The sequence below is a fragment of the Xyrauchen texanus genome, chromosome 11 (assembly GCF_025860055.1).
Source record: "Xyrauchen texanus isolate HMW12.3.18 chromosome 11, RBS_HiC_50CHRs, whole genome shotgun sequence".
Taxonomy (NCBI): domain Eukaryota; kingdom Metazoa; phylum Chordata; class Actinopteri; order Cypriniformes; family Catostomidae; genus Xyrauchen; species Xyrauchen texanus.
The window spans coordinates 13,920,940-13,931,885 of NC_068286.1; the positions used below are offsets into that span (position 1 = coordinate 13,920,940).

The 10,946-nt window shown below is 37.8% G+C and overlaps 1 protein-coding gene across 1 annotated transcript; it reads left to right on the top strand.

Annotated features, from left to right (window-relative positions):
• Nucleotides 1-1,732: 1,732 nt before the first annotated feature.
• LOC127651845 (CDGSH iron-sulfur domain-containing protein 2B) lies at nucleotides 1,733-10,635 on the top strand. Its single transcript, XM_052137878.1, has 3 exons — nucleotides 1,733-1,885; nucleotides 5,295-5,509; nucleotides 9,598-10,635. Exons 1-3 carry the CDS (start codon nucleotides 1,783-1,785, stop codon nucleotides 9,685-9,687), a joined length of 408 nt encoding a protein of 135 aa, XP_051993838.1. The 5' UTR covers nucleotides 1,733-1,782; the 3' UTR covers nucleotides 9,688-10,635.
• Nucleotides 10,636-10,946: the final 311 nt, after the last annotated feature.

Consider the following 10,946-nt stretch of genomic DNA (forward strand, 5'->3'; position numbering starts at 1 on the left):
CTTATCCTGTGTACAGGGTCGTGGAAACAACATAATTGTAATACAAAAATAAAGGAATAACAAACATTCTGAGAATAGCATTCTGATTCCCACCACAAATGTACAGAGCGGTTTTCTGAGTTACTGTAGACTTTGTCCGTTCGAACAAGTTTGACCATTCTCTGTTGACTTCTCTCCTCAACAAGGCATTTCTGTCCACAGAACTGAAACTCACTGGATGTTTTTGTTTTTGGCACCATACTGTGTAAATTCTAGAGACTGATGTGAGTGAAAATCACAGGAGATCAGCAGTTATAGAAATACTCAAACCAGCCCGTCTGGCACCAACATACATGCCATGCTCCAAATCACTGAGATAAATTTTTTTCCCTAATCTGATGGTTGAAGTGAACATTAACTGACACTCCTGACCTGTATCTGAATGATTTTATGCACTGCACTGCTGCCACATGATTTGATGATTAGATAATCGCATGGGTGATTGTTGGTGCCAGATGGGCTGATCTGAGTATTTTTCTAACTACTGATCTCTTGGGATTTTCAGACACAACATTCTACAGAATTTACTCAGAATGGTGCCAAAAACAAAAACAAAAAACCTCCAGTGAGTGGCAGTTCTGCAGACAGAAATGCCTTGTTGATAAGAGAGGTCAACAGAGAATGGCCAGACTGGTTAGAACTGAGAAAGTGAATGGTAACTCAGATAACTGCTCTATACAGTTATGGTGCGAAGGATAGCTTCCCAGAATGCTGTTCTGAGATATGGTGTGGTGCTGTTTTGGCGGCACGAGGGGGACCTACACAATATTAGACAGGTTTTAATATTGTGGCTAATTGGTATATATATATATACATACAGGGTTGGGGAATAACGGAGCCAGGTGTTTTCAAAGGGGTGGCCAGGCAGGGGCAAGCGATCTCTCTGTCATAAAAAAATTACTAAAACTGCAATTGCAAGTGGGATGGCCAATGGGGTGGCCAGGCATCGGTGCATGGTGGCCACAGCCACCCCTGTCCACCCCCTAGCTCTGCCACTAATTGGAATACATGTAACAGGCTTACATATTTAAAATACAAAATATAAGTAACTGTATTCCACTACAGTTACCATTTAAATCATTGGTATTTAGAATACAGTTACATTCAAAAAGTATTTTGATTACTGAAGAGATTACTTTGCATTTTTTTGTCTTTTGTTTCATTTAATATTTAGTACTTTCTGATGGAAAACATTTATACATATAAATGATGTAATCCAAAGTACATTTGAACAGCGGTGAAAAACTTTTGATGTGTAACATTCATACGAGCAGACAGAGAAGTAAGTTTAAAATATGTATTCTGTAATCTGTAGTGGAATACATTTCAGAAGTAACCCTCTCAACCCTTAGTAATCTGTAGCTGAATAAAGTATATATAGATAGATAGATAGATAGATAGATAGATAGATAGATAGATAGATAGATAGATAGATAGATAGATAGATAGAAAGATAGATTAAAAATAAATAACAATGGCTGTTTTTGTCATCTGAAAAACTAATATCAAGTGGTGCGGTGAAAGGAGCCAATCGGACTCAACCAGCTCTGCACACGGTGATTGGTTGACACTTTGACGCCGCGGCGTATGTTTACGCTTATTCACCATGAAAACTACGTAAATTAGTCCAGTCCTAACTATGGTCCTAACGGACAATACTACGCATCTACACTACCACGATGACGTAATTTCTCAGGAAATATCACGCTGGCTCTCAATTAGAGGATCTCAAAGTCATTCAAGATGGTGTTTGAAACTCTCTCCAGGATTATCAAGAACCAACTTCCAGCCTACCTCAAGAAGCTGCCTCTGCCAGAAACTATCGGAGGCTTTACGAGACTCACAGGTATGCGTTTTATCACTCAAAATGTCACGAGCGTACAGAAATTGTCACTAAGTAAAGCATATTCGCGTGCATGTCTGTGTGGAAAGACTAATGTAATTGCCTTTTTGTTTTCTGTCTGTTAAAAAACTCTCAAGTAACAACATTATTAGTTACCCGCACTTGTTTTGCATCTCTCTGTTTGGGGAAAATGTATTCGCGGTCTTCTACAGTACAACTTTCATATAGTCTAGTTGTCGGGTTATGATACACAAGATGTACTCAGTTTTTATAGTGCATTAAGACCATTGTAATTATTAATTAGCATTGCACCGATGTTGATCTCCACTTCAACAGATCCTTACAACTGAGTGTCTATTTTACAAATGTGTGAAGAACACATGCCGCATGCATCTAATAGAATGTTCAGTCTTTTACAACATTCTGACAGTTTTCCACTCTAATGTTAGTTTGAGGATCAAATGAGATTACATTAATTCTGCATACACTTTTTTCGTCTGTCCAGAGATCAGCATGTATGGAGAACTGCTACATGCAACCATAAGAGTTTTTATTTGTATTTTTTTTTATCGACAGTTTTTATTGATTCCAAGTCGTTTTCACCCTTTAATTCAACGATTGCCATTTAGAGGTATTTTTAAAAGATGATTTTGTCTTTTTTATTGTTAGTAAGCACGTTAAATACAAGCTGACTAGTCGGTTAAGAGCTAACGATTAATTGTTTCAATTATCGGCCAAATAATCATCCTAATAATCGTTAGATTAGCCGATTATAAAAATAATCGGTAGTTGCAGCCGTACCTGAGATATAATATAAACATGATAACTAGGCTATTAGATGCCGAGTGTTTAAACTCGTCCTGTACTTTAACTTGGTCAGTCTACTTTACTTTTTCTAAGCTTTGTGTGGGCTTAAATGCTTTCATTCTATTCTTTTTTTTGTATTCACGCATTGCTTGTTTATATGTATATATATCTGGGCTTGTGTCATGGTTGGCAGAAGCTTTCCATTCTTTAATGATTGTGTATAAACCTCTAACAAAATTGTTCTGTAGCATAAGATACATTTTTTTTTTTTTTTTAATTGTTTTGCTCAGTAGTCAGTTTAGGGAGTTCTTCTTGTTCCACAAAGTTTCTAATATCTTCTTCAGTAGACGAAGACGTGGAACTATAGAGATCAAGATAGAATTCTTTAAAAGCATTATTAATATCAATGGCTGAGGTAAAAATTTCACCACCAGCAGATTTCATTGAGGGAATGGAAGAAAAAGACTCCCTCTGCTTTTTCATATCTATTCAAAAGCTTCCCTGCTTTGTCCCCTGACTCAAAGTATGACTGTCTTGCTCTGAATAGCCAAAACTCCATCCACGACAAAATAATTGTGTATCTGTATTGAATTGGGTAAAATTATCTGAGGCCATCAGACGACATTCTGCGCTTCAGCTCTGCCTCGAAACTTTTAATATTCCCTTCCAACTCCACGAGTTCTCATGCTTTGGATTTTTTGATGAATGATGCATACTGTGTGATCCGAACCCCAAGAATCACCTTAATTGCCTCCCAAGCCACACCCACAGAGTATACTGAGGACCAGTTGGTCTCCTTATTAACATTGATTTCAGCCTTTAACATTTGTTGGAATTCAAGATTTTGCAAAAGGGATACATTAAAGCACCAACTATATGATTTATTTTTCACACCTCTGTGATGAGGAAGAGGGCCGGGCATGTGTCCACACGGCCGGCCCCCAATCAGGCTAATCATCCAAGCAGAGATGTAAGAGTTTCTTGCATTCCTTGAATCAATCACATTTCTCTCTTGTCGAATTCACGAAGTCTGGGAACAAGAAAATGCCGTAGTTCTTTCAAGAAAGGCTTTCTTTACTCCTCGCCTCACGTAACAAGATTTTTATCGGATGATCTCAGAAAGTTGGCCATAATTGATTTGAGCCCTCAGCGGATCGACAAGCTGGGACACTGTGAGCTCACTCGATTTCCAGCTTATGGCCTGTTATGTCGAGCAGACTCGTTAAGAGCCCATCCAGGAATTTCACCATACCCGAACTTCTTAGGAATTCCAACAATTCGGACGTGATTGTGCCGGTTACGATTCTCCAAATCCACCTTGTCGCTAGCAGATTAGCAGCTAATTCCCTCACCGATGACTCCAGATAAGCAATCCGTGTCTCGACTACCCCCTCTCTTGTAACCACGTCAGTAAATTTAGTCTCCATGGCCATGATCAATCAGCGTATTGGTTGAATGGCAATGCTAATGCATTCTTGCCGAATTTCCTTCTTCTCTGGCCAAAGCGACTCCCTGGCTCGAGGCCTTTGGAGCTCAGTATACACGTCCGAACCTAGCATGGCGTCATGTGACCAACAATAAGAGGTTTAGAAAAACTGTACAAGCGTGACTTGCCTCAGGTCAACACACAAGAACCCAAATGATGCTCTAATATACTGGCATAATTGTCAATGGAGGTGGTGTGGCAAGTATTTTTTACTTTTAATTTTGTTGAAACTGTCAACAGTAAACTCCCAAGTGCTATTTTTGGTTTATTTTATTCAAACCAGTTTAAGTTTGGTCAGCACTCCTTTCTAAAATTGTGTGTGCTCTTGAGTAATTTGCAACTCTTTCTAAATGACATTGGTTTTGAGATATTTCACATTCATAAATTGGTTTCTGACTTGTGCAATTTCATGCATAAGCTGTCTCGTTGGCCTCTATAACTCAATGACTGTTACAGACAGCTTTCATGTGCCTTGGCATGCTCTCTACCTGTCTTTCACAGTGCTTTTGGGTGCCTGTATTCCACTCCTGGTGCAAAAATTCAAGCAGCTCGTCTTTGTTTGATGGCTTGCGACCATCAGTCTACCTCTTGATCACAGTCCAGAGATTTTCAATGGGGTTCCTGTCTGGAGATTGGGCTGCTCCATCCACACCTTGATTGACCTGCCTGTGTGGCATGGAGCATTGTCCTGATGAAAAAAAAAAGTAGGGGAACATTGTCAGAGCAGAAGGAATTAAGTTTTCTGCCAGGGTAACCTTGGACGTGACTTGATTAATGCGTCCTTCACAAAGACGAATCTTCCAGATTCCAGCCTTGTTGAAGCACCCCCAGATCATCACCGATCCTCCACCACTATATATCTGAAAAGTTGTCAAATATATAGAATAAAACAAACATGTTCATTTTACTCAAACACTTGCCTATAAATCGTAAATCCAGAGAAACTAATTTTGCAGTGGTCCCTTAATTTTTTCCAGAGCTATATGTGTATGTATGTGTTGTAATTTAATTCACAACAAGCAGAAAAACCCTCACTAAAGGTTGTACTGATTGATTAAAAAAAAAAGTGTACAATTAAAACCTGTAGAAAATGAGTTCTAACCCTTTACTGTGTCTCAGTTTTAGAGTGGTTGCGGCTCCTACCGTTGTTGGGCATTTTGGCTCTGTTGGGTTACCTGACCATCCGACCCTTCCTGCCCAAGAAAAAGAGCCAAAAGGACAGTTTAATCAACCTGAAGATCCAAAAGGAAAACCCTAAAGTGGTGAACGAAATCGACATAGAGGACCTGAAGAGTCCAAACGTTTGCTACTGTCGGTGCTGGCGATCCAAAACGGTAAGAAGGCCGATGCATGAGAGAAAAAGCAATACAGTTTCTGTGAATATTGTATGTGTAAAAACACTCCTATTTAAAGGGGTCATGTCAAAAGAAGTCACAATTTTCTTTATCATTGGAAATTAAATGAACAGTCACAACTGTAAGAGCAACTGAAAATAGCCCTTTTAATTCTAGGGGTCAGAGAGAGGGTGGAAAATCGTCATGAAAATCAAATCATGAATGATTTTGGCACAGAAATACGGACTGACTAATTGTATTTAATTTTTTTATTTTATGGGGATGGACCGATATGGCATTTTTTTTTTTTTTTTGTTGATACCGATTTTAACAAAAAACTATAAGCCGATACCAATTAGGGCTGCAACTAATGATTATTTTGATGATCGATTAATCTAACAATTATTAGACCGATTATTCGCCGACTATTTCGCAGATTAATCGTTGGCTCTTAACCGACTATTCAGCTTGTGCCTAGACTTAAAGGTTATATTAAACATGCTTCCTAACAATAAAGAGGACAAAACCATCTTTTAAAAATGCCTCTAAATGGCATTCACTGAATTCCAAGGAAATATTATTATTTTAGTTTCATTCAGTAAAAATTCACTGCAAAAAATATTATAATCGTGACTTTTTGTCTTGTTTTTCACATATTCTCTAAAAGCAAGTCTAAATATCTTATGTTGCTTCCTACTTGTTTTAAGGAGGCTGTTTGTAGATATTTAAATATAAAATATTGTATTCCACATTCTCCAATAATTTTCTTTTTCTTCTGCAGTAATGCTAATGTAAATGTACATTGTTTGTAAATATAATTTTTTGGAAAACAAGCCAAAAAAGACTGATCAAAAACCGTATAAAGGGCTAAGACTACACTCACGTTTATTTTCATTTCTATCCATCTTTAACTCTTAATAGATATGAGTATCACTGATTTACTTCAAAATAAGATACACACGTGACACAGGCTACAGTATATTATGATTCAATGTGTCGCAATCCATCATGTTATTAATCTAGCTACAGCAAACGCGCACGAGGGACTGGCGTCCCGCTCCAGAGGGTTTCAGTCTCTCCCTCTTCACGCGACTCCTAGACGTAGCGCTGACCGCACAGAGAAATGGCATTTTTCTAGTTTGTTTATGATGCACTTCCTTATTATTTGAACTTTAATAAAGGATGCATTAAAGGTATAATGCCAAGTTGTTTGCTTTTTGGATTCTCTGACATGCAGGTTTTGCTTAAGAGGAATGCCAGAGATCCAGCTCTGCTTTATTTCACGATGACAGTGCTTCTGTATTTCCTTATTTTGCATTTATCCATTATAATGCTGTTATATTTTGTGATCTACATCACCTGAAGCTGTTTGGAAAGTTTAGAGTGCATCTAGACATGTTTTCTCCCTCTCTTCAGTCATGCACGAGCTGCAGTGCTCCTCTGTCGCGTCATCAGTAGAGTTTAATTTGATCTCATAGTACGTTAAATGAAAATGTTTGGCGCCAATTTTTTTGTTGTCGATAACGTCGACTAGTAGTTTCAGCCCTAATACCAATACTTGCCACTCATGATATTTTGTTATCAAATCAATGTTTTACTTAAGAACTATGCTTTAAAGACATACCAAGAGGTACAAAAGCTTGATTTAATATTCTAACAATAACAAATTGTTATTGAACATGGATTGGATCTGTTGAACACATTACAGGCCAACATTTTAAAGAGCCATCAATGAAAGATAAATAGAAGATAAACGTATTTAAAAATATACAAATATTTACTAAATATAACATGATGATAGATAAGATAAAAAGGTTATTTTGTACTTCTAAAACATTTTTGCACTTCTGTTTTTGCAGTTCTAAACAACTGGTCACATTTTACACATCTGTACTGTATATGATAAAACATTACAAATTCATACTATGCATATGTTGGGCAATTCCACTAAAATGTCAACGACATCATGAAAAATTAAACGAAGAAAACGAAACCCCCTTTTAAATTCTGTATTATATTGGTATAATGGATACCGCCATCCAGAATGCAAAAGGGCTCCTGACTCCTTTCATATCAAGATAGCAAATGTACATACTCAAATGGAATAACATGCCTTTATAACATTTTCAGGGAACTAAAAACGGATACAAATAGACCATTTGTATATTTCAGGGAAATGAAAACCGAAATTGCAGATAAAAAAAAAAGACCAAGTAAATTTATTTTTATTTTATTTTTTACTACTGTGAGTCACTAGTGCAATCTCTGATAGAGATAGAAATGCCAATGATAAATAAAATGTATAAATATAAGGAAATGACAATAGATGTAATAAAATTTGATTAAACTATAACAATAATAAGAAAACTAAAGTGCAAAGATGTAAAATTATATTTCAAAATGTAAACATTACTTAAAATATCAGGGGGTACTTAAGTAATTCATTTAATAATAAGTTTTATTTTAACAGCGCTGTAACAGTTCAAGGACGGGCAAGGACAGTCTGCATCAACTTTAATTATATAAATGAACTAAAACATAAGGACACACAAACACATATGCAGCACGGCTACATGTATCTCTCTCTCGAACCGGTGTCTCTGGCTGCCCTATATCTCACTCTCCTGCTGATTCAGCTCTGGCCATGCTCTATTACGGCCCGGCCACGCCCTCTTCCTCGTCCCTTCTGGCTGTTCTGTCAGCCAGTAGTCCACCCTGCCTCCTGTGAACATGGGAGAAAGACATTGGGAGGGGGAGAGGGCGAGTGGAGACACAGAGGGAGAGAGAGAAGCACTTGCTCGCTGGTTCCCGGACGTGCTGTCGCCGGTCCTAAACCGCTCTTCCGGCCTCTGGTGACGGCAGCGAGTCCTCCACCCCCTGGCGGATGGAAATGCTCCTCCCCTTCTCGGCAAACGGCCGCAGTTCCTACGGCTCTTGGCGGCTGGCAGCAACCTCTACGTCCCCAGGCGGACGGCCACGGCTGCTCCCCTGGCGGATGGCAGCGGTGAGGACTCCACGTCAGCGCATCCTTCCTCCCACCCGGGTTTCCGCACCACAATAGCAGTTCAAGTATGGCAAGGATGAGGCGGGAACTGGCTGAAGTCAACATAAACCTGAATAATATAAATTAACTTAAATCAAACATAAACAAACACCGACACGCATGCAAAGCGGCCGTGTGCGTCTCTCTAACTGGCATCTCCGGCTGCCCTTTATCTCGCTCTCCCACTGATCAGCTGATTCAGCACCAACCATGCCCAATCACGGTCTGGCCACGCTCTCCTCGCCTTTCCAAAAGCACAAGGTCGCTTTACAGTCAGTGTACATTCAATTATAACAAAAAATTATAAGGGTCAAAGGAAGACAAAATAAAAGAAACTTTCAGCAACCAGAAATAGAATGGTAGTTCTGTGAGACAGGATGAGTTTAAGCTGAGATTTGTAGATAGAGATGGAGGAAATGTTGCGGAGGCTTATAGGGAGTGAATTGCACATTTTTGGTGCTATTACACTGAAGGATCTGCCACTGTAAGTTGAGTGGTGAGATCTGGGGATAGACAGAGAGAGAAGGATAATTTAGGTATAAGGGGTTCGACTGCCAAAATAGTTTGGGAACCCCTGACGTAGCACTTTATGCAAGTGCCGCTTTTACAACTGTCAAATCTGGTTTTTCCTAAATGTCAGAACAAGGAAGGACATTTAATATTTATTTTTATTCCAAGAAATCCCAACCCTTCTACATTTTGTGGCTATCATTATTTCTGGATTGTGCATTTTTAAATTCAGAGTTTTTACCAAATGTGATTTATAATTAATTATATTTAAACCTGATTTTATTTGTATTTTTTTTAAATGTATGTTTTATTTTCATGCTTATAACCAATATGTAGATGGTTTTAATTTATTCAATAATTTGCTGATAAATATTGATACATTGGTGCATCCCTATTTTTATTATTATTTTTCTTTTTATGAAAAAGAAAAGGCATGTGTGATTCTTAGCTTCCTGTTTGTCAGTGTTAGTTTAGTCCCGGGGTGCCCCTAAAACCACTGTCACTATGAAAACTTAAGTTGTCTCTCTTCTTGCAGTTTCCTGTTTGTGATAAATCGCACATAAAGCATAACGAGCTGACCGGGGACAACGTTGGCCCACTTATTCTTAAGAAGAAGACCCTGTAGGCCACCCCTTTTTGGCCCATATATGGAGAGGGCTTTGAAGACCATTCAAAATGCTTCTAAATGCATTATTTTTTTCCCCACTGAAGAACCTATGGTAATTTTGTTTGTTGTACTTACCCAAACTATTTCCAACGTTTTAATAGTTTAGACAAATTGTTCTGTAACTTGTCACTGTAATGATCTGAATATTTTAGTTCATCTGAGAGACTAATTATATTGATTTTGCATTTTGTCAAATTGTTCTGGTGATTTGTTTTTCTTGGAAAATGTAGTTTGACCTTTGTGTGCAATATAAACGGACCATAAGGAAAGGTGTGTCCACGAAAGTGTCTTTTTTTTTTTTCTTCTTCTTTTTTTTTCTTAATATCTGACTTTGCCTTTTACTATTTTCTGTACAGTGTGCTCATTTAGGCCATTGTGAAAGACCTGATACTTTATTGTTTACCTTTTTAAGTGAAGTACATTATTAGGATTTGTTTTTTTTTCTTTGCTATTTTCAACATAATTTTTGCTACAACTCTTATAGAACGTTTGCTAAATTATTGTACATTTTTCAACTGCAGGATACTCCATTAGTAATTGTAGTGTTTGCATACCTGTAGACATTTCATGTTGCCTTGTAATAAATGCCTTGGCCAACACCATTACACGTTATTACAATATTTATGATCGGTGTAACAAATGTGCCCTCCTTTTACTTTCCACCTGAACAACATGCTGTAAGATTGCAATTAATATTATGTATGCCTTAAGTTACATTCAAAACCGTTTTAAACTGCACACAGTTTGACAATCCATTGATTCTTACCAGAATTTCGAGTGCTAGATGGTTTTGTATTTGATGGCTGTTGGTGATTGGAATCACCATAGATGTTTATTTTCATTAAGGTTACATTTGTATTGCAACTGGACTGTGCCTAATGACTTTTATAAAATAAAGGTTTAACCAAACGTATAATGTTATGTCTCTGATATATAAGTAGCATGTGTATTTTTACTCTAAATGCTGTTAGCATGTCTGGTCTCCTAACAGGAACTGAGAATTAATGACACCATATCATGTGACGCCAATGTAACAGTCTGTGCTTCTCCAGACTAAACTGCTGTTGGTTTGTAGTGTGCATTAAAGCACACTGGTCCACTACACTGCTGCTAGATGAAAAATAACAATGCTGCTTATTTACATCTGCTTTGCCTGATATAACATATGCTTTCAAATGAATGGGGCCTTTTGCCTTCCTTTTACTAACAATGCAAAT